At 39.7% G+C, this 25,654-nt stretch overlaps 1 protein-coding gene across 1 annotated transcript; it reads right to left on the bottom strand.

Moving 5' to 3' along the window:
• Window positions 1-3,656: 3,656 nt before the first annotated feature.
• On the bottom strand, window positions 3,657-4,592 carry LOC132063226 (uncharacterized). The gene has a single exon (XM_059455688.1). It carries the CDS (start codon window positions 4,590-4,592, stop codon window positions 3,657-3,659), a length of 936 nt encoding a protein of 311 aa, XP_059311671.1.
• Between the last annotated feature and the right edge of the window lie 21,062 nt (window positions 4,593-25,654).

Genomic DNA, 25,654 nt, shown 5'->3' with positions numbered 1-25,654 from the left:
GCTCATATTACATACTCATTTTCAACTGCGCTATATCCCCCTCATATATAAGTACCCAGAAATCCTAAAAGTTTTACGAAGGACATATCGTTTCCAATTTCCAACAGAAAAGAAAGTTGTCTTTTTTTTTTTTTTTTAATATTTTCTTAAAATACTGATAAATCACGAAACTATTGTACACCATTCAAAGCCTTTTGAAAAGGAATCAGACAGTAGATCAAGTAAAATTAATTGCAGAATAACTCCACAATAGATCCAGTTAGTCTGATCTAGAATTATATTGATCAAGAACAAGAAAAGATTCAACCTCTGAGAACCAAGATTTGCTACATCTAATTATTTTTATCCAAGAAATAGAAACCAACCATTTTCCATTAATAAATTCAATATCTTTTACCACTTTATAAAGATCTCGAAACAGAAACCCATATGCATCTCACTATTTTCTTGGCTTTTCCACGTAACCAAAACCCATATAACAACTACAAGGAATACAAAAGAAAAATATAGAAGGACAAACAGAGCATGATAATAACCTAAATGCGAAAACTCTAGAAATCAAACAAAATCAAGGAAAATAAAAGGATAGATGAGAATTGGGGTGAGATGATTAGAAGGATAAAAACTAGACCCAATTGATAATGAATCCTATAGGCAAACTTAGGTATATCAAACTTAAATCCTCCTAATTTGAACTCAATCAATGAACCTAAGCTATTTGAATTTCAAAGGAAGACCCTAATTTGAATCCACAAATAAGCAATCCTATGTAAACCCAATGGAAATGCAATTCAAGTAGCAACTAAGAAATCACACTTAGTTATGTAACCAAACAAACTAAATTAGCAACTAAACAATCTCTCAAATGATTTTTTCATCAATATTCAAGCTAAGTGTGAATGAATACTAAGGGTCCTATATATAATTAAGTCTATTACAATGAAGGCCCAAAAGTGGCCTTTGCAAAAATAACCCTCACATGAGGTCTTCATCCCACACACTCCTTTGACTTACAGTTATGGCCCCAAATTGCATCCTTAGCCTTGAATTGCATTCTCAGCCAAGAGTTGCAACCTTTAGCCACAATTTGCGTTTCTAGCCCTCTTGCTCTTCTAGCCACTTTGAGAAGCTCTCTCTCTCTCTCTCTCTCTCTCTCCCAAATGTTGTATACTTGGGAGACCTTCTCTTCAAGCTTCTCCAATGCGCCCTTCTTCATAAATAATGCTTGAAGCTCTTGGAGTTCCTTCGCTTGACTCAAAGTGAAAGGCCTTGAGCTCGTTGAGGTCATATCATCTTCCCCTTCTTGAAGAAGATTCGTCCTCGAATCTAAAGGCATACCTACCGCACAAGATAAAAGATCACTCACATTGAAGATATTATAGACATTATACTCACTTGGTAAGTCAATCTTATAGGCATTGTCGTTGATTTTCTCAAGGACTTTGAATGGTCCATCTCCTCTTGGACTCAACTTCCCTTTCCTCAATTGGGGAAATCTCTCTTTCCGGAAATAAATCCAAACCCAATCATTGGGTTGGAATTCTACTTTCTTCCTTCCACAATTTTGCCTCTTTGCCACTTTGGTGTTGATCTTGTCAACGCTTTTTTTTTACCTTAGCATGGTTTTTCACCATTTCGGCCGCCCTTTGCTTTGCATCTAAGCTTTCAACAACATCATTAGACAAAAGGGTTAAGGTTAAATGAATCAATGGATTAAAATCATAACAAACCTCAAATGGGGTCATGCCAATAGAGGAATGGAGAGACCTATTATAAGCAAACTCAATCAAAGACAAACAGTTTTCCCAAAAAGTGGGTTTTCCTCTAATCAAACACCTAGGTATGCTCCCAAGAGTTCTATTCACTACCTCGGTATGACCATCCGTTTGAGCATGGAAAGAAGTAGAGAACATGAGGTTGGTACCAAGTGTACCCAAAGACTCTTCCAAAAATGGCTAAGAAATTTGGAGTCCCTATCACTTACAATAGTGCAAGGTACTCCATGAAATTTAAGCACATGATTCACAAACAAAGATGCTACATGAATGCATCATCACATTTATGGCATGGTATAAAATGAGACATTTTTTAGAATCTATTTACCATAACAAAAATGCTATCATGACCCCTTTTGGTTCTTGGAAGACCCAAAATAAAATCCATAGAGATGTCAATCCAAGGACCAATAGGAGTGGGAAGGGGAGTATACATACCTTGAGGCGAGTCTTGTACTTGGCTTGTTTGCATTCCAAGCATTGCCCACAAAGTTTTTCGATATCATGTCGCATCTTGGATAGAATTGTTCATGCAGAATGTCAAGTGTCTTGGCCACTCCAAAGTGACCCATCATACCTCCACTATCGGCTTCTTTGATAAATAACTCCCTCCATGAGCTCATAGGAACACAAACCTTGCCATCTTTGAATAAGAACCCATCAACAAGTTGGAACCGGTCAACCTTGTTTCCTAGAGTCAACTCCTCAAACATCTCTTTGAAATCGGGATCTTGAGAATAGAATCCCTTAAGGCTCTCAAATCCCATCATCCTAGAAGTCATGGTATTGAGTAAAACATATCTTTTAGACAAATCATCCGCCACCACATTTTCTTTACCCTTCTCGTAATAGATCGCATAAGGGAAAGCTTCAATAAGTTCCACCCATTTTGCGTGTTTCTTGTTGAGTTTGGATTGACTCTTCAAATGCTTCAAGGATTCATGATCCGAACGAATCACAAACTCTTTGTGCCACAAATAACGTTGCCAATGGGTCAATACCCTCACAAGTGCATATAACTCCTTGTCATAGGTAGAGTAATTCAATGACGCCCCTTTAAGTTTCTCACTAAAATAAGCTAATGGCTTGTCTTCTTGCATCAAAACTCCACCTATTCCAACCCCAGAAGCATCACACTCAACCTCAAATGTCTTCTCAAAATTGGGCAATTGCAACAATGGTGACGAATTCAACATTGACTTCAATTCTTGAAACGCCTTTTCTTGCTCTACTCCCCACACAAAAGGAACACCCTTTTTGATCAATTCGGTTAAGGGGGAGGCAATGGTACTAAACCCTTTCACAAAACACTTATAGAAACTTGCCAATCCATGGAAACTCCTCACATTGGCTACATTTTTAGGAGTTGGCCAAGTTCTAATGGACTCCACCTTTTCTTCATCGACCTCTACACTATTTGCACTCACAACAAATCCCAAGAATACCACTTTATCAACTCCAAACGCACATTTCTTGAGATTGGCAAACAACCTTTCATGCAATAATACATCACATACTTGCCTCAAATGGCACACATATTCTTCCATTGATTTGCTATACACAAGAATATTGTCAAAGTAGACAACAACAAATTTATTGATAAAGGGTTTCAAAACATGATTCATTAAGAGCACAAAGTGCTAGTGCATTGGTTAGGTTGAATGGCATAACAAGCCACTCATATAGACCAAACTTGGTCTTGAAGGCCGTTTTCCACTCATCATCGGGATTCATACGAATTTGGTGATAGCCACTTCTAAGATCAAGTTTAGAAAATACACTTTAGCCACAAAGCTCATCCAACATGTCATCAAGTCTAGGAATAGGATGACGATACTTCACCGTGATTTTGTTGACGGCTCTACAATCAATGCATATCCTCTAAGTTCTATCTTTCTTTGGAACAAGAATCACTGGAACGACACATGGGCTAAGACTTTCCTTCACTAGACCCTTCTCTAAAAGCTCCTCAACTTGCCTTTGCAATTCTTTTATTTCCTCCGGATTGCTCCTATATGCCGGTTTGTTGGGAATTTGTGGACCTGGCACAAAGTCAATTTGATATTCAATACCCCTCAATGGAGGTAATCTATCAGGCATCTCCTCCGAAAATAGCTCATCATATTCCTTCAAAAGAGAAGTCACACTACTAGGCAAAGTGCTAGTAGTTTGGTTAGTATGCAAAAGAAGATCTTTGTTTACAAGGCACACCATAAAGTGTCTCTCATCCATTCCCTTCAAACAATTGCTTGGCTTAGCCAACATACACCTCTTGGATCCATCCTGAGATGATCCTTCTCCACCAATAGCCACCAAGGCTCCCTTCTCACGCTTCTCCATTTCCTCCACTTGAACCCTCTCTCGGAGTTCCTTCATGATTCTATAAGCTCCACTTACTTGATAGGGTGTTAATGGAGCAAGAACAAATTTCCAACCTCCAAGCACAAAAGTATACTTGTTGGACCTCCTACTATGTTGCGCATCCCTATCAAATAGCCAAGGCCTCCCAAGCAAGATGTGGCACGCTTGCATTGGTACTACGTCACATAAGAGCTCATCTTGATACCTCCCAAAGCTAAACTTAATAACGGCTTGCTTGGTCACCCTCATTTCACCACACTCATTGAACCATTGGAGCTTGTAGGGACTAGGATGCTTCCTTGTGGGAAACTTTATGTGTTTAACCAAGACTTGCCTCACCGCATTCGTACAACTCCCACCATCAATAATCAAGGAGCACACCTTGTCCACTATCTTGCATCTAGCATGAAATAGGTTATCTCTTTGATCACTCTCTTCTCTAGCTAACACCCCCATGGCTCTTCTAGCAACAACAAAGAAAGTTCAACCTCTCCTTCATCCGTTCTTCAATATCACTATCAGATTCTACCTATTGCACACTCTTTCCTCCTTCATTATCACTATCAACCCCGCCCTCATCTTCTTCATCGATTCGGTACCCATCACGTAAGACCATAATTGATCTTCTATTTGGGCATTCACTTGAAATATGCCCTCTATGTTGACATTTGAAACATTGAATGGTAGATGGACGAGGATAGTTAGGTTTAGCATTGTTACCTCTTTTGGCTTTATCATCTTCTTTGGCCTGGTAGTCAAACTTGGATTAAGGTGCTTGAGTGGTGGTCTTGGCTTCTCCCAAGTGGAAGTCTTCCATTTTTCTTTACCTTTGTTCCATGTTGAAGATGTGGTGTTCTTTGTCTTGTAAGCCCTCTCTTCCTTCAAATTCACTTCAACCTTGGAAGCATCATGAAAAGCTTCCCCTAGACTCCTATAAGTTTATAGCATCATGAAAAGCTTCCCCTAGACTCCTATAAGTTTATACCCTCATGGGTTTGGAGATCTCTCGATTTAACTTAGCCACAAATCTTATGAGGGTGTAGTTTAAGTGCTCCTCTATTTTGGACTTCATCCTCAAATTTTCAAATTCATCAAAGTAGTCTTCAACACTTTTGGCGCCTTGATTCAATATGTATACCTTCTTAAGGACCTCTTGATAGTAAGTAGGAGGCAAATACCCTGTCTCCATGAGCTCAATCAAGTCATTTCACGTAGGAAGATCAAAGATACGTTGTTGAGCCTTTTCTAGCTTCTTGGATTCCCACTAAGTTGATGCGTATCCCTCAAATTGAGTGAGGGCATACCTTGTCTTCAAAGCCTCTGACACATTATTGGTGAGGAATATCCTCTCACTTTGCAACTTCCATTCAAGAAACTCCTCCGGATCACTACTCCCCGTGAACTTAGGAAGTGTTACCTTGATGGTATTCAAATTCCGGTTTCTCCACAAGCCTCATTGCCTTGCCACCTCTCTTGGTCTACATGACCTTGTAACCTAGCATCATGGCCTTGGAACCTAGAAAATCCACCTTGTCTTCTTCTATCCCAGTTGTTCATCTCTCCACGTCTTCCTCCTTGACGATTATCATCCCACCACCTTTATTGTGACATCTCCTCATACTCCACGTCATCCAATGGGTCTTGGTATTAGTTTTGGTAGGGATCTTGTTATTGGTTTTGGGGAGGTGCTTGTGGTAGTATATTTTTTGCGGTTCTTTGTGGTATTTGCTCGTTTTGATTGGTTTGGTAGACTTGGGGATAAGTTTGTCGATTGGTGTTTTGGAAGGTAGGTGGTTGGCATTGTGGAGCCTTTTGGGTAGGTGAAGAGGTGGTTGGGGATAACACAAGGCATGTGCTTTCCCGGGTGTAAAAGTCGGGGTAGTCTCCGTAGTCTTACCCGAATCCCCTTCAACTTGAGAGCGGGGAGTGCCCACTCTACTTGAACTCTCCAAACTCCCTCCTTTCCCTTCTATCCCCATTACCTTCGATGACAACTCCGTCAATTGCTTAAGGATCATGTTCAAGGTGTTTGTCGGGGAAGACGGTTCTTCCACCTCTTGAGTATGATCTCCTTGATTAGACATTATGACCTACAAAACTAGCAAACGATGTTAGTAGTAAAAGCCTCATGTCACTCGTATCAAAATCTCAATCCTTACCACACTCTCGTGCTATTTCGAAGTTGTTGATGAATCGCTTGACCAATCAAATTCACACGGTTGCTTACCCTTTGTGATAGAATGGATTCTTGTTTAGATGAATGAAGGAAGACTCACGGAGGAGAGCCAAAGAAGTTTACAATGAAATAAATGGAAAAACTTAAGAAGAATTCGCACGAACGAATTTACAGACTCGAGAACTAGTGAACAACAAGTAAGATCGATTACGAGTCGCTAACTAACTTAGAGGATCAGATAGACAATACGGAACTGAAAGGAAAGATTCAATTGACGAAAGACTTACCTTATACTCGGGAAATTATACGGTGGAAGTAGGGATTTTATACGGTCCGTCTAATTTTGACGGTCCGCAGAACTGCTCCGTATAATGAATCAGAGACTTGCGTATTTTGCACGATGGCAAAAGTATGAAATTTGACGAGCTGTTGAAAATTATACGATCCGTATAACCTAACATATACAAGGAACATTGAGCTACTTTCCTCGATCCAATTTTGACGCCACAATTTGGGTGGAATTTTATACGGTCCGTACAATGGACCGTATACCAGTTCCGTTGATGACATTTCGTACTCGAATTTCTTGGATCTTAGGTCGATTTTGCTGACCTTGTTGACGTCCTTGGGTCCACTCAACCTAGTAATTGCCCCTTTGGGCTGTTTTAACACCTTTTGCACTTGGGCTTAGAGTATTTTAGATCAAACCTTCCTTTTTGGTCTTCTTTCTCAAGATGAATGTATGAATGTCCTCAAGAACATGAAGAACATTCAAACATTCCAAGTACCTTAATTCCAACTTGTTTTTCATCCAAATTTCGGATCTATGCTCCTCTTTACTAGGAGAACAAAGCCCAATACCTATTGAAGTCAATTGCACTCTTAATCAACAAGACCCACTTGGTGTTCTCCAAGTTTTTGAAGGTCCTTCAATGGTGAAACCTTCAAAACTAACCCAAATGACTTCAAACTTCGGATTTAGAGGTTTTTTACAGTAACAAACTCGAATTTAGCCTCAAATCCACCCAACTAACATCACAAGATCACTTTTCGATTTTTTTTTTTGAATTTTTTGAAATATATATATATATATATATATATATATGGGTTTTCAACATAAAGGTTGTAGGTTAGCAACCTACCCACTTTTCACTTCACTTAAATGCCCTTACTATTTTCTAGTATAGCATTAAAGGTGAGGACATTTTCGACATTTCCTCCAAAACCCCACTTCATTATCCTCTCCCTGCCCAAAAACTCCAGCCCCAATTAAATATCTCTCTCCATGATAATTTTGAGTTTCATCCTAGGATGGCATCTTTTAATCACTTCTGAGAATAGCAACCACATAGATTATTTTTGTTTGTGATTATTTCAAAGATTACCATAACTAATAAATTGCTGAAAAATGTACAGAGCAAAAAGTTCAGGGAGTAAAACTATTAATCTGAAGTTGAAGTCGACGGTGGGGTTCTAATGGAGTCTCATCAAACGACCATGGTGTTGCAAATTCTGGAACTACAAATTTAAAGGGATAAAATTATACCTAGAATAAAAAGGAAATAAAAAGAAAAAATGGCAGAGGACAAAAGAGGATGGGTTCGCTAGAAAACAAGTGAAGGAAGAAATCAAATGAAGAAGAAAGTTTCTAAAGAGATTGACAAGAAGATTTGCAGGAAAATTAAATTGAAAGGAATTGGGAAGAGGAAAAAACAAAGAGGGCAATGAAAAAAATCATGGTGAAATTCTCATCTCCATTATTCCAGTAATCAATGTTAGAAGGAGAGGCTTCTAACATAGTCCATAGAGAAAACCCATGGCTACCAGCTCGTGAGGCTTTTCTTGCAAATTCGATGGTTGGAGTTTTTTGGCAGGGAGAGGATGATGAAGTGGGGGGTTTTTGAGGAAATGACGAAAATGTCCTCACCTTTAATGCTATACTAGAAAATAGTAAGGGCGTTTAAGTAAAGTGAAAAGTGGGTAGGTTGCTAACCTACAACCTTCATGTTGTAGGTTAGAAAACCCTATATATATATATATTATTTTATTTTATTTTATTTTTACTATGAAGAACCTAGGATTAGAATTGTAGGAACAATCCTTAGCCTAAGCTTTGATATCAAATGATTACAATCTAAATGTGGAAACTCTAGAAATCAAACAAAAACAAGGAAAATAAAAGGATAGATGAGAATTGGGGTGAGATGATTATAAGGACAGAAACTAGACCCAATTGATAATGAATCCTATAGGCAAACCTAAGTATACCAAACCTAAAAACTCCTAAATTGAACTCAATCAATGAACCTAAGCTATTTGAATTTCAACGGAAGGCTCTAAATTGAATCCACAAATGAGCAATCCTATGTAAACCCAATGGAAATGCAATTCAAGTAGCAACTAAGAAATCACACTTAGTTAAGTAACCAAACAAACTATATTAGCAACTAAACAATCTCTCAAATGAGTTTTTCATCAATATTCAAGCTAAGTGTGAATGAAGACTAAGGGTCCTAGTTATACTTAAGTCTATCAGAACAAAGGCCCAAAAGTGGCCTTTGCGGAAATAACCCTCACATGAGGTCTTCATCCCACACACTCCTTTGACTTGCAATTATGGCCCCAAATTGCATCCTTAGCCTTGAATTGCATTCTTAGCCAAGAGTTGCAACCTTTAGCCACAATTTGCGCTTCTAGCCACTTTGAGAAGCCGTCTCCATCTCTTCCCAAGCTATCTCCCAAATGTTGTATACTCAGGAGACCTTCTCTTCAAGCTCCTCCAACGATCCCTTCTTCATGAATAATGCTTGAAGCTCTTGGAGTTCCTTTGCTTGACTCTGTGGGAAAGGCCTTGAGCTTGTTGGGGTCATATCAGAGCACATCTTGCAGGCTTATCGTTGTGCCTTCCAAGTTTCATTTAGTTGTATTGCAAATGTTAGTATTCCACTTTTACACGGCTTAGACCTTTAAAAAAAGTTAGGCCAAAACTCTATATTTCTATTAATAAAATATATATTTTCTTATAAACCCTACATTGTGTCTATTATACATGAAGGCACTTCATTGGGAACTAAAACCACACGTTTATTTGACCATCAATTTTTTCTTGGTCTGTTTCGACGTTTTATGAATAACCTTTTAAAGTGATTTGATATTACATGTCCGTCTTTAAATTTAATAATAATTGTGTAGCAAGAATTCTATCCCCTTCGAATAAAAAGTAAGAACATTCAATAAATCTAATGTTTTCTAAATATACTTGATTTTACAAAAGTCAAAAATAATTTTTTGGACAAAATTATTTCTATGTTTAAGAATTGACTTTTGCCATTTCATTTGGCAAAATATCATCAAGTATATTATTGTATATCATTCAATGTATTTCATACATTTTCTATAATTTTGAAACATATTTATCAAGACTTTGATGCAAAATAGTGAAAAAACATTTATTTAATTAATTGTTTAAGCTATTGATGATTAATTGATAAGTATTTTGCTCTTTTAAATCAAGAAATTCGATCAATCGAATAAATAATCAATTACGTCTCAATTTTACTATTTACTTCACTTTAATTGGATACTTGTCTTGAAGATATGTCTAGAGTTTTAGATTCTTGTTAAATATCTAGAAGATATTTTGCTATTACTTTCAAATGAATTCGGATATTAATTTTCTTTCACTTACATAACTTATATGAATCACACTTCTCTGAGTAGGGGTGAAAAGTTACTACCATCGGTTAAACCTGAAATTGTCAAATCATCTTATGTGATCATAATTAAAATGGCCAAATTAATTGGTATACTTCAATTACGGCCATAATTGAAAAAGATGGTTTTAAGTTGACTTTGCAATTATAACCATATTTATGCAATTGACCCCATTTTCCTTTAAAATTGTTGAATTGAAGAATATTGGCCAAGACTTTGATGCAAAATTGAAAAAGATGGTTTAATTAATTGTTTATTGACTTTGCAATTATAACCATATTTATGCAATTGACCCCATTTTCCTTTAAAATTGTTTCAAGAACTTGGGTCAAATCATCTTATTCTTTTCCAAATTAATTGGTATACTTCAATTACCCTCTTTTTGCAATTATAACATTTATGCTTTGACCCCATTTTCCAAAATTGTTGAATTGAAGAAATTGGGCCCAAATTGAAAAAGATGGTTTCTCAATTATAACCTCTTATTTTTCCTTTTGTTGAAAAGGGTCGAAGCCCTAGCTGTCAAGGAGAGAGACTCTCTCTTCATCACAACATTGCCGGAAACGACAATGTTTCGGGCATGCAGCTTTGATTCAATTGTTGACCGTTCAAAACATGTTCTTACCCTCTGTTACACCTCGTAGTTTTGTACGTTGAGATTCGTTAGGTGTTAGTTGTCCAATTGCAGACACTGGGATCATTTTCTAGGATATATGAGATTATATGAGTCTATCTTATGGTTATGAGGGTTTAAGTTTACGTACTAGGTCATGGAAGGATTGGAGAGCAAGTTAATTAAGGAAATTAAGTTTGTTGGAACTTTGGAGAAAGGATGGGCAAGGTTTCGTACGATAATTTGGTCTAACTTGAGAAAGGAATATCTCCTAGTATATTAGGAGTTTTGAAGTGAAACAAAAGCCTAAATTGAAGTTCAGGAAGTCTAGTTTCCAACACAACAAACCGGACATCGATCCGACATCGGAATCAAACGTTATGAGCATTTTAAGACGGACTGCTAGAGCAGGAATTAACCCTGCGCGAACGCGCCTAGGGGTGGCGCGAATGCGCAGGGAAGCAACTGGGCAACTCTTCGCGAACGCGACCAAGGTGGCGCGAACGCGAAGAGCAAAAATTGAGTCGGTGCAAACCGACTCCAAAACGAAATAAAAAGGGGTTTTACCCCTCATTTGCACTCATTCACCTCTTGAACATATCCCAAACCCCCTAGAACATTCTCCCAACTTCCACCCATAAATTTTAGCCCAAATCAAGTGTAACCTCGGGATTTAGGTTCAAATAGCGTATAGTTGTGATTATAGTATCATATTGCGGTGGATCTTGGCTTGGATTCAAGGTGAATATTGAAGACATTGCTGCTTTAGTAAGAACAAGGTAAGAATCTCTCCTTATTGATATTGATTTAGGTTTAATTACGGGGATAGAGCTATTAAATGGTCGTATAATGAATTAGTTGGTTGAGAAATCGAATAAACATCGTGTGGGATGTTTTATAGAGTATTTCGCTATTGATGATGATGTTGTTGATGTTAGTGTTGTTGTTGTTGTTGTTGTTGTTGTTTTTGTTGTTGCTGCTTGCTGGTATTGCAATTTCGGGCTAGGGATATAAATAGGAGAGATGCTGCCCGAATTTCGGCAGATTCTAAAAAGAATTAATTTGAAGGCTTAAGACAAGCGTATGACGATAAACTTAACAATAATATGAATAGTTTTATATGTAGATTACCAGACTACGACTAATCTTGTGTAGATTGCGAGACAGGAAATAGGTTGGAAAGTCGAGAAGTAAGCTCCAGGTATCTTAAGGTTGTTCCTTCTTTTCTTGGCATGATTCCATGTAAGGTAAGAGCGTAATAACCTTGTGACCAGAAATTTTCTAAGTAGAGCTTGTCATATTGTTGCATGATTTTTGAGTGTTCTATTATTCTTTTCAAAGAGCTATAACCCCTTCCTATGTCCTTGAGTTCATAGAGAGACAGAAGAGACATGTTACAATATCAATATTCTTTTGCACATAGATGATATACATATATTTTATTTAGCCTGTCCACTTGGTTAGTAAGACATTTTATTTAGCCTGGCCACTTGGTCAAGGAGACATTTAATTTGTCCGACCGACGGGTCGCCGAGATTTGTCTGACAATGGTTCGGCCACTTGGTCGCCGAGACATATGATATCATTGTATTGCATTTCATTTGAGTGCAATTCGCAGGGATATTCGAGAATTCTTTAGTCTCCATATCGTATCGCTTTCGCTTTCGACCCGCCGATTATCATTGCCTTACATAATCAATACATTATTTCGTATAGACGTCCCTTTTGCCGGGCGCCGCATTCACGCTCGCGGGTATAGATCGACGGATTGATAAACCTCCCCGAGGCAGGATCCGATATCACCGATCGATGATCTCCTTTTTGTTCGAGTTGCCGTGTCCTTGGAGTCTCTCCTTTTGATTACGATTGTATGGGCATGTGCTCACCCATTCCCTAGAGGCTTGTAGATGAGTCCTGTAAATAGTGTGTCAGTGTGATAGCCTTGTCTTCTTGTATATGTCTGCTTGGATACTGTTGGCTTTATATAATCATAGCAACCTCGTCGGCTTGCTCAGTCGTGTACATATATTTTAGGTATGTGTGTGTATCCAGTTCAGACGAGATAGTCAGTATTTATTTATATATATCCAATTTATGGCCTCGGCGGCTTGTTGGTATTGTCTGTGTGCAGGTAGACCTTGTCGGTCTGGCCGGGGGTTACTCCCCCGGAGTTCGAGCTTAGAGTGGTTCGCTCCGGCCTAGTTTGGCATCGAGTGCCGGTCATGCCACTCCTGATTTGGGGCGTGACACCCTCTCTCCACCGTGTGTCAACCAAACGAGGTATATCACCCCTCTTCTCTTTAATTTTTTTTTGAAATCACGGTCAAACAAGGACGAAACCTTAATGAGTTTTGTCCATTTTTCTCGATTTTTCATTAGCTTTCAACGAATGGCGAGGATTCAAGAGAATCCCTTGCAAACTCAAAGCCCCACATCAGTTGTGGACTTGATTTTTAGGATTTTGGGGTTCTATATAAAGAACCTCATCCCTAACACAACACACACACGCAAAAGTCTCGAATATAGAGCAAAAAATACCTAATTTACTTAGGGATTTAGCAATCTGCTGAAACCTTTAACTAATTAGGTTTTTCTAGTCTAAAGTTTATTTTCTTTCTTTGTGGTTGAGTATCTGATTTAGGAGCAGAAGGCTTCAATTCCAATCTTGACACGGCTGCAAAGAAGAAAAGGTAAATTTTCTTCCTTTTAGTTATTTTTAATTTTTTTTAGTGTCTAGGATTAGTGGGTTTATATCTTTATCTGCTTAATTTGTGTTTGTATGTGCTTGTTAGTTTAGTTTAATTATTATCCTGTTTTATATGATTGTTTAGTCTAAATTACTGTTTAATTAGTTATGTGTTAGATTAGTATAGTAGTAATTAATGTTAATAGATGCCTGTCTTGCTTAGTCTGGTTTAGTTTAGATTAACTTAGTTTCATGTATGACTAGCATGCAAAGTTGTTAGTCAATTTTAGCATGTTAATTAGTTTGTTTTGCTTTATGCATCTGTGTCATCCTTGGTTAATTATTTTAGCCTTGATGTATTGGTGCACGTGTTAGCTTATTTTGACTTGTGAAACTATGTGAATGTATGGTTAGTTGATGACAAATAGGTGTTAGCATGCTAATAGGTCAACTTGAATAAAAATATGAAGGTGTTTCAGTATGAGGTTTGAGTTTGGACAACTAGTTTAACCATGCTAAGTACTGACCTGTGTGTATAAGGTTTAATCTAAATCATGAGAGGAGCATGTACACTGTCAGACCATGATTGAATTATTAAAAACCTATCTTGAGTATGAGTATTTGTAATCAAGTATGTGCCTAGTTGTTCAAACCTAGTGTGATTGAGATAATCATATTATTAGTGTATTCATGAGCTGACTAGTTAGTTGTTAATCCACTTAAATGATAGTTTACTGTGTGCAGACGCGTATGTATACCTTGCTTAACTCATTGGGTTCATGTATATTCATGTATTGTATGAATGCAAGTTTATGTGTTTAATATCAAGTTAATCATTACAAGCATGTTTTTAAATCATTACAAGCATGTTTTTATAACTAAGTATTAGACAGTTATTTGAGTGGTGTTGCTTCAGTTGTTTATGCAGTGAAGATTATGTGAGCTTTGAGTTAATTTTAACATGAAATGTTGTAGTAATGCTTTTAATATATATTTGAGAGTTTAGTATTCACCTTGTGCTATTAAATTAAATATATAGGAGCATGCTACTAGGGCTATTGATTGCTCAAGAAAATTGTTAAGTCTATGGTTAGGAAACTAAACTCAAAGAGCATGTTCATGTCTTCAAGTGGCCCTTACTTGTACTTTTGTATGATTATGTTGCTTATTTAAGTGGTTGAGATTTTTGGTTTGGCTCTGATATGTATGTATAGGACAACTATGCTAATGATTGGGCTGAAATGACTTGTGATAGTACTGTCTTGTTTGCTTTGAGAGAAAATTAGAAATTGAAAACGGCGGCACGTAAGAGATAAAGTGTTTGTCCTTGTCATGATAAATTGAATCAATGCAAGTCATTAGGGGTAAAATAATGAACTGTTTATGATCATGTTAAGTGATAGGGGGGCTTGAGAGGTTGTCACTTGGTTGTGAGGAGATGTAGAGTGACATCCTAGGGTCAAGAGGGGATCAAGAAAGGCTTTGCGTATCCACTCAGCCTAGTACTGCCTACTCTAGACTATTGGGGTTCCTCTCCGTCAAATCACCAATCTATGGGACACTTCAGGGCCTCAGTAGGTATAGAAGATGAAAGTTATGTGAGGTTTACATGTTAAAGGTGAGTTATGGGCTTGTGCATGAATCAATATGTGTCTTCTGTGCATTTTGACCACCTCTCTTTGTGCTTACGTATTATGCATTGACCTATTACTGCATTGTGCTATGAAAATGAAGGACTAGGAATGTCATTTCCCCCTTAAGAACAACTTAGACCCTGATTTGTCCCTACTTGGTTGTACACTTGCATGAAACATGCTTAAAGTAACTTGAATACTATTATGTCTTGTCTAAATATGAATGACAAAGTGTGTGCTCGAACAAATAGGAGTTGCGGACTGTTTTGTATACTTGATATGTGCTTAAAAGGAAATAAATAGTGAGGCATGGCCAAACAAGAAATGGGATTGATGTGTTAGTGATCATTTTGATTGAAATCATGAGTTGCACCTGTCTGAATGTATGAATAGTATGTGATTGATTTAAATAAGTTACACTCTAACCTAAATGGGCACCCTGATAACTGACATCAAGTATGATCCCTTTTCCTCTTTTTTCTCCCCCCTTTTGAGTTATTAAATGCCAATTATTGAAGCTTTTCCTTCAGATAATGCTTGTTGTGCCGTTGGGCCATCTGTGTATGAATTTCTACCCATATAAGAGTCTGTGTTGGTTTCTTTGAACTCAAAATGCTTTGTTTCAGTGTACTACTTCTTGATTAAATCCTTTCTGAAGGCTGAACCTTATGGATACCTTCTTTTACTGATAAAATAAGCATAAAACTTATCAATATCCCTATACATCTCTTCCCTTTTTCTGGATAGACCAAACTTAATCTCAAATGGTTAAAATGAGTCTAATGTGTGAATGAATGATCAAAAAGTGTCTGCTTGGATTCATGATACTCCCACCCTCTTCCCTTTTGAGATAACTGTGTCATTAATACCATGTGCATAGCAAGTCTAAGTTCCTATACCTAATCCTCCTTGAGTTTTTGTAACGACCCATCTGGCTGTTACGGTACTTTTGATCTTTTTGACCCTTTGCTGACCTTCTATAGCTTACATTAGACTTGTGGAGACGGGTAGTACGATTTTCGAGGTCATCGAATGAATATTAGATTGGGTTTTGTGATAATAAGCCTTAAAGCGAAAAGTGTTTGACCCAAAGTTGATTTTTGGGTAAATGGATATTTTTTAAAAATTCATCAATTTCGAGAGGTTCGGATAGTCATTTGTGACTTACGAGTATGTTCGGTTCGTTTCCCAATGCATTAGAGTGCGTTTTGGGACTTGGATTGGAAAGTTGGTTTTGGGGTATTAGGGGTTGACTTGGTCAACGAGACCCCCATTGGGAAATCCGAGGCCACGGGTGAGTTCATAGTGCGTTTTTATGTGTATTTGCATGTTTGTTTTGTATCTGTGGGGCCTCGGACGATAGTCGGATTTCGTATTGAGAATGGTGAAAAGCAATACTATTCTGGTGACTGGTGTCTGCCGCAGCGGCAGTGGTATCGCCGTAGCGATAGCCCTGCCTCTATAGCGGCTCAGTGTAATATGGGGTTATCACCGTGGCGGTGATGGCATCGCCGTGGCGGACTGCAGGGACTTAAATGCCTTAAATCCTTTTTAGAACCTTATCACTCCTCAATCATTACTTTCGGTTCTAGAGCTATTTTGACAGACAAACAAGAGATTCTAAGGCAATTCTTCATTGGGGTAACTTCATCTGACCCTAGTCTTAATTCATGATTCCTAATCCACCTTAGAAACTCACAAATTCATGCTAGAGTCTTCTAATAACATAAGGATTAAAGAGGATTTTTGGGGTTTCTTTCTTGAATGAACTTTTAATTATCAAACCTTGATTTGTTGATGGAATAAGCTTATATTAGTATGGAATTGACGGGTAATAGCTTTATAAACATGAATCCTTCATTTATAGTAACCAATTTATGAATTGAAGAATTAGGGTTCATACCCAAAATTGGGGGTTTCACTTTAAATACGATTTTCTCTTAATATTGAGTTGTTTTAGAAATTGATTAATTGGTTTTGATCACTTAGACTTGAATTGCATGTTTCACTTTTGAATTTTCCGTTTTGCCCTTGTGGGCCCGTTTCCCCAAATTTCATAGGCTTAAGTTGACCAAATTAGAAGCCTAGAAATATGGGTATTGTTCTTCATTATTTCTAATCTAGATTATGTTATAAATAGACCTTGAGTATTTGGAGGCATTGAGGAACGGAAAGGCGCTCGCGTGATTTGTTTGGGATTCTTGTTCGGCACTGCAGGTAGGTTATGGCTTACCTTTTAGCTAGACTTCAATTAGCAACTCGTATGTAGTACTAAGGAATTGTTGGAGACATCATGTGAACCTTCGAGTATGACGTTTGGGATGAAATTCTTAGGTTGGTAACACGTTGTGTGACTTGTGTGTTCGGGCACGTGGCCAGTAAAATCCGTAGGTTTATGCTTGGCTTTCCTTATGTGAATTGGTGATTTCTATATATTATGGGAGACTGGTTGGAAGGAACGGATTCATGTGATACTTGTACTATAATGGATGTTCTTATATGAATTGACTGGAATCCATATGTTATTTATGACATTCTCATTGCATGACATACTTTCTCATATCCATAATATATCTGTCTTGGTCTTGATATTGGAAGATAGTACACGGGATGCATCACAACAGACTGAGAAATCCTTACCCTCCACAGGTAATGCTAGAATCGGGGCTGAAGTCAAAAAGGTCTAGAGCTTTTGAAAGCTCTCCTCACAATCATCGAACCACTGGAAGGGAACATCCATTTGAGTCAATCTGGTCAACGAAGAAGAAATAGAAGTGAAACCCTTCACAAATCGACCGTCATAGCTGGCTAATCCCACGAAGCTACGGATCTCGATCACAGTAGTGGGCCTTGCCCAATCTCTAACAGCCTCAATCTTCTTGGGATCAACTATGATCCCGTCCTTACACACAATGTGGCCCAAGAATGCCACAGACTCAAGCCTGAACTCACACTTTGAAAACTTGGCATAAAGCCTCTTCTCCCTCAACAATCCTCAAATGGCGCTCATGCTCCTCTCTACTCTTGGAATAAACCAAGATATCATCAATGAATACAATCACAAATGAATCAATATATGGCTTGAAAATGTCATTCATAGAAGTCATAAATGCAGCTGGGGCATTCTTAAGCCCAAATGACATCACATGGAACTCGTAGTGGCTATAACGAGTCTGGAAGGTCGTCTTCGAAACATCCTCGGCCTGAATCTTTAGCTAATGGTAGCGTGACCTCAAATCAATTTTCGAAAATACCGAAACACCCTGAAGCTGGTTGAACAGGTCATCAATATGAGGTATGGTATACTTGTTACGAATGGTGACCTTGTTCAACTGACGATAATCAATGCACATCCTCATAGTACTGTCCTTCTTCTTCACAAATAAAATAGGAGAAACACTTGGTCTAATAAACCCCTTACTCAACAGATCTTGCAACTGCTCATTTAGCTCCCTCAACTCAGCGGGCGTCATACTATAAGGAGGAATGGAAATAGGAAGCGTACCCGGATCTAAGTCGATACAGAAATCAATGTCGCGATCGAGCGGCATACTAGGCAAATCAGAAGGGAAGACCTCAACAAACTCACTCACAATAAGCACGGACTCAAGGTGCGGAGAATCAACACTAGTATCGCGAACATGGGCTAAATAAGCCAAACACCCCTTGGCCACTAACTTCTTCGCATGGACATAGAAAATGATCTTCTTCGGATCGGGACTCGGAGTACCCTTCTACTCTAATCTAGGAATCCCAGGCAGGGCTAATATGACTGCTTTGGAGTGACAGTCCAAGATCGCATGATACGGTGACAACCATGTCATACCCAAGATAATATCAAAGTCTACCATATCCAAAATCATCAAGTCTACCCACGTATCATACCCCATGAAAGTAACTAAACAAGACCGAAAGACTCGATCAACAATAATAGAATCTCTGATCGGAGTAGATACACGGATAGGCACACCCATATGATCACAACACAAATCCCAATCAACAGCATGATAGACAGACACATAAGAATAAGTAGACCCCGAATCAAACAGTACCGAAGCTGGTCTATGTCGAACATAAATATTACCTAAGATCACAGCATTAGAGGCCTCTGCCTCGGGCCTACCCGAAAAGGAACAGAAAATACCGCCACCATGGGCACTCTGAAGCACGGCGGACCACCTCTACCATCGGTGTCCACCGTGGTCCGATGCAAGAGCCACCGCGGCCCGACCGAGCACCGCCCACTAATCGACGAGCCACCTCTCGCCGCAAGGCACCGGGGCCCTCGAGTCTAAAACTTAGAACAGCTTCGGGGCCCACTCTGCGCACCCAGTCTCTCATAAAGTGACCAGGGTCGCCACACACATAGCATGCTCTAGGAGCTAGAGGTCGATACACCGAAGCTGATGAATTGGAGGGACCAGCACGATCCACTATACGAGAGTAAGATCTGCCATAAGCGCACCGCATACCTCCATAGACACCGGCCACTCGAACAAGCACGTAGTGCCGACCGGACAGGCGGTTGGGGGGATTGGACAGGCTGGATGATCTGCCTCCCCATCCCTGTAATTAGATCCACTGAAACTACCATAATGACGTGGCTTTTTCTCACTAACCTCTCCCAAAGATCGAGCCTTAGCAGACTCGACACTAATGGCATAATCAACAATAGCCTAGAAAGAAGACCCCATGGTCACTAACTAAAGACAAGTAATATGAATCGGGTACACAAGTCCATTCACAAATCTATGGACTCTCTCCTCCTCTGAGGGAATTATCTGGGCAGCATATCGGGCCAAAAATAGAAATCTGGCCATATACTCAGAAACAGACAACCCATGCTGTCCCAAACGGAGAAACTCATCCCTGCCCTCATGTCTCAAAATACGCGGCACGTACTTCTCCAAGAAGGCCTGATGAAACTGAGTCCAAGAAAAAAAAGGTGCACCTACTGGCCTGCTATCAATAAATTTTCTCCACCAAGTCTTCACATCGCCATAAAACTGGAATGACACGTAGTCCACACAGTGAGTCTAAACTATACCCATCTTGTAGAGACGCTCATACATCTCCACAAGGAACTCATAAGCATCCTCGGTATGTAAGCCAAAGAGCTTGGGCGGCTTCATCTTCAAAAACCTCCTAACTAGATCTTGATCATCAACAGTCATAATCTGCGCAGCAACGGGTCTAGGAGCACCTTCAGGAATCTGAACAGCACCAATACGAGGGGCCATGGCTGCAGCAGGATGTATACCCGTGGTCTGTTCCTGCTCGGGAGTCTGTACCCCCACTCGAGTCTGAGAACCGCCACCTAGAGTAGTGGCACCCCTACCTCATGCTAGTCACCCAGATGAAAAAGTACTCGAGATATGATATCCTGAAACATGAGGTCAAAAATAGTATCGGGGAGAATCTGAGCTGGTCTTGTACCACCCCCGACTGTCGATGCTGCCTCCATTGCCGCTTCCGAAGAGGCCGAGCATGCTCGCCGTCATCTACGGCTGTGGCTCCACCCTTAGCTGGGTCCTCCCCACGACCTCTTCCTGCCTTGGCCGCAGCCTCTTGCTGCTCCTCGCCTTCTAGTGCTTACCGCAAAAGCGGGCTGCACGTCGCCTCATCCCTCGCTATCATGGCTAGAGTTCTCACCATCTGTAAGAGAACAGAATTTGAATCAAATACCAATTTGCAAATTCCAAATACCAATTAGAATAAATTAGCACGAAGGAATGAAAGAAGGAAAATTTCCTAAAGTCCTGTAGCCTCTCGCAGATAAGTATGGAGTTCTTCGTACCAATTCGCAAGACTATACTAGACTTGCTCTTCTTATACTTATAGATCGGGTAACCTAGGGCTCTGATAGAAACTTGTCACGCCCCAACTCGGGGAACGTACGGGCACCTACCGTTTTCCCACCTCGGCAGGCGAACCGATCCCTTAACCAACACCCAAACAAATAAATGAAATCAACTCCCAACAATAATAATAAGTAAGTCTGACGTAAATAATAATAAGTGCGGAATAATACATGCCCAAATGAATCTGGTCTAAGTCGTACAAGAGCTACTATATAGATGAAGTCTAAATACATAGTAAGTCTGAATACATAGTCTCATAGATAAATACTATCTCAAGGATAAAAATAAGACAAGCAATGAAAGAGTAGCCATCCGGGCTGCATATCCTCCAAGTGCTCACCCTGGATGCTAGTGAATCAGGCATCGAAATCAGTCACGAGGGGTAGAAGTCTTTCCAATAGCATACTCTACACTAATAAAAAGAGTACAACAAGGTAGCATTAGTACAAAGCACGGTACTGAGTAAGCATCATAGGCCGACAACAGTTAGATCACGCATGCAAACAAGAAAATGGAAAGATAATCATGCTCACAAACAAATGGAAGTCAACAAGTCGAAGTAGTACAATCAATTACCAAACAATGTCTCAAATATTTCACGAATCCAAACATAACCGAATAATCATCCAATAACTCAAATATCACCGGAGATCAATATCAATCCAAAGAAAAATAAGAACATATAATGTGAATACATATGGAATGCAATGCAATGATACACACATGCTCCGGGGGGACGATGTCCACCTCTTGACAGTTATGACCCATGGGGGACCGCTAAGTCCACGTACTGTCATTTTATATCACACAGCCTAGAATGACTCCTCCATCCAATATCATTGGTAACCACTCCATATCACACATCATAGAGATGGTTTACGCAAATATAGTAATGTTGCATGAATTATCCTTACCTCCGTCTTGGGTGTTGTATTGATGTAGGAGGGTAGTGTCATAGCCTATGCTTCCCGTCAGTTGAAGATCTATGAGAGGAACTACCCTACCCATGATTCGGAGTTGCTAGCTGTCGTCTTCGCTTTGAAGGTCTGGAGGCATTACTTGTATGGCATCTATTGTGAGGTTTTCACGGACCACCGTAGCCTTCAGCATGTGTTTACCTAGAGAGATCTTAATTCCAGACAGTGCCGATGGATGGAGCTCCTGAAGTACTATGACATATCTGCTCTTTATCATCCAAGGAAAGCCAATATTGTTGCTGATTCCTTGAGTCACAAGGTCACGAGTATGGGGAGTTTAGCCCGTTTGGTTGTTTCCAAGCATCTGTTGGACATGGAGATTCAGATTCTGGCCAACAGTTTCATTCATCTTGATATTTCAGTTCCAGGCAGAGTCTTAGCTTGTGTTGAGGCGAGATTGTCCCTCTTAGAAAAGATCAGGACTCATCAATTTGAGGATGCTCAGTTAAGTAAGATTCGAGATAAGGTTCTGAGGGGTGAGGCCAAGGAGGCCATTGTTGATAGTGGGGTGATTCTGAGGATCAAGGGACGCGTGTGCGTTCCTTGTGTTGGTGATTTGATTCATTTAATCTTGACTGAGGCCCATAGTTCGAGGTACTCCATTCATCCAGGTGCCACGAAGATGTATCGTGATTTGAGACAGCACTACTTGGGAGGATGAAGAGAGATATTGCAGATTTTGTGTCTAAGTGTGGAAATTGTCAACAAGTGAAGTATGAGCACTAGAGACCTAGTGGGGTGCTCCAGAGGATGCTCACTCCCAAGTGGAAGTGAGAGGGGATTGCTATGGATTTCGTGGTGGGTCTTCCGAAGACCCTAGGCAAGTTTGATTCTGTGTGGGTTATAGTTGATCGGTTGACCACGTTCGCTCATTTCATTCCATTTTAGGTCACTTATACTACGAAGAGGTTAGCTAGGATCTATGTTCGTGATATTGTGCGATTGCACGGGGTCCCTATCTCCATTATTTTGGATCGAGGTCCTTCCAATTTCTCGAAGGCTTTTCAGACAGAGTTGGGTACTTAGTTGGACCTTAGTACAGCTTTTCATCCCCAGACTAATGATCAGTCTAAGACGACTATTCAGGTGCTCGAGCATCTATTGAGAGCATGTGTCATTGATTTTGGTGGTCATTGGGACTAGTTCTTTCCCCTAGCGGAGTTTGCGTACAATAATAGCTACCATTCGATTGCTGATATGGCGTCGTTCAACGCTTTGTATGGTAAGAGGCGTCATTCTCCTATTGGGTGATTTGATGCATTTGAGGTTCGCCCATGGGGCACAAATTTGTGGAGAGAGTCCATGGATAGGGTGAAGCTTATTCAGGAAAATCTTCTAGCAGCTCAGAGTCGACAAAAGATGTATGCGGACCGAAAGGTTCGGGATTTAAAGTTTAGGGTGGGCGAGCAGGTGCTTCTGAAGATCTCACCCATGAAGGGTGTCATGCGATTTGGGAAGAGAGGCAAGTTGAGTCGGAGGGATCTTGGCCTAGTTGAGATTCTCCGCAGAGTTGGAGATGTTGCTTATGAGTTGGCCTTGCCAACAGGCTTGCCCGGTGTTCATCCGGTCTTTCATGTGTCTATGTTGAAGAAATACCATTATAACGGTTCTTACATTGTCCGTTGGGATTCAGTGTTGCTCGATAAGAATCTGACCTATGAGGAGGAGCCGATAGCGATCTTGGATAGGCAGGTTCGGAAGTTGAGGTATGAAGAAATTGCTTCTATGAAGGTTCAATGGAAGCATCGTCCTATTGAGGAGGCTACTTGAGAGATCGAGTCTAATATGCATAAGAGATATCCCCAGTTATTCGCTGATTTAGGTACTTTTTCCCCGTTCTATTTCCTTGTCGCTCGAGGACGAGCGATTGTTTAATTTGTATATGATATAACGACTCGTTTGGCCGTTATGGTACTTTTGACCTTGTTGACCTTTTTTTGAGCTTCTTTAGCTTACATTAGACTTGCAGGGATGGGTGATACAATTTTCGAGGTCATCGGACGAATATTAGATTGGGTTTTGTGTTAATAAGCCTTAAAGCGAAAAGTGTTTGACCCAAAGTTGACTTTTGGGTAAACGAAACTTTTTACGGGTATGTTCGGTTCATTTCCCAATGCATTAGAGCAAGTTTTGGGACTTAGATTGGAAAGTTGGTTTTGGGGTATTGGGGATTGACTTGGTCAATGAGACCCCCGTTGGTAAGTCCGATGCCACGGGTGAGTTCGTAGCGCATTTTTATGTGTGTTTGCATATTTATTTTGTATGTGTGAGGCCTCCGGCGATAGTCGGATTTCGGGTTGAGAATGGTGAAAAGCGATCGTTAGGTGATCAGTGGCCCAGTGTCCGCCGCAACGGGCACACAATACCACGGCGCTTGCATCGCCGTAGCGATGGCCCTGCCGTTATAGCGGCTCAGTGTGATATGAGGTCCGTGGCGGACTACGGACTGCAGTGGCGGACGACGGAGACTTAAATGCCTTAAATCCTTTTTAGAACCTTATCACTCCTCATTCATTTCTCTCGGTTCTAGAGCTATTTTGAGATCAAAACAAGATATTCTGAGGCAATTCTTCATTGGGGTAAGTTCATCTAACCCTAGTCTTCATTTATGATTCCTAATCCACCTTAGAAACTCCCAAATTCATGCTAGAGTCTTCCAATAACATAAGGATTAAAGAGGGGTTTTGGGGTTTCTTTCTTGAATGAACTTTTGAATAACCTTAATTTGTTGATGGAATAAGCTTATATTAGTATGGAATTGATGGGTAATAGCTTTATAAACATGAATCCTTCATTTTTAGTAACCAATTTATGAATTAGGGTTCACACCCAAAATTGAGGGTTTCACTTTAAATACGATTTTCGCTTAATATTGAGTTTTTTTAGAAATTTATTAGTGGGTATTGATCACTTACACTTGAATTGCATGTTTCGCTTTCGAATTTTCCGTTTTGCCCTTGTGGGCCCGTTTCTCCAAATTTCATAGGCTTAAGTTGACCAAATTAGAAGCCTAGCAATATGGGTATTGTTCTTCATTATTTCTAATCTAGATTATGTTATAAATAGACCTTGAGTATTTGGAGGCATTGAGGAAGGGCAAGGCGCTCGCGTGATTTGTTTAGGATTCCTGTTCGGCACTCCAAGTAGGTTATGGCTTACCTTTTGGTTAGTCTTCGGTTAGCGACTCGTATGTAGTACTAGGGAATTGCTGGAGACATTATGTGAACCTTCGGATATGAAGTTTGGGATGGAATTCTTAGGTTGGTACTGTTGTGTGACTTGTATGTTCGGGCAGGTGGCCTATAGAATCCTTAGGTTTATGCTTGGCTTTCCTTATGTGAGTTGGTGGTTTCTATGTATTATGGGAGACTGGTTGGAAGGAATGGATTCATGCGATACTTGTACTATGATGGTTGTCCTTATATAAATTGACTAGAATCCATATGTTATTTATGACATTCTCATTGCATGACATACTTTCTCATATCCATAATATATCTGTCTTGGTGTTGATATTAGAAGATGGTGATGATGGAGGTACGTATGATTCATGCGACATTACTATATTTGCATAAGCCATCTCTATGTTGTGTGATGTGGAGTGGTTAGCAATAATATTGGATAGAGGATTCATTCTAGGCTGTGTGATACGGAATGACGGTACATGGACTTGGCGATCCCCCATGGGTCATGACTGTTGAGAGGTGGACATCGTCCCCCCGGAGCATGTGTGTATCATTGCATTGCATTCCATATGTATTCACATTATATGTTCTTATTGTCCTTTGGATTGATATTGATCTCCGGAGATATTTGAGTTATTTGGGTGATTGTTCGATTATGTTTGGATTCGTGAA

Source organism: Lycium ferocissimum, chromosome 7, assembly GCF_029784015.1.
Source record: "Lycium ferocissimum isolate CSIRO_LF1 chromosome 7, AGI_CSIRO_Lferr_CH_V1, whole genome shotgun sequence".
Taxonomy (NCBI): Eukaryota; Viridiplantae; Streptophyta; class Magnoliopsida; order Solanales; family Solanaceae; genus Lycium; species Lycium ferocissimum.
This window is presented reverse-complemented; position numbering and strand designations above follow the sequence as displayed.

Coding starts and splice junctions, on each gene's coding strand:
- LOC132063226 (XM_059455688.1), bottom strand. CDS start 4,592: ATGGGGGTGTTAGCTAGAGAAGAGAGTGATCAAAGAGATAACCTATTT.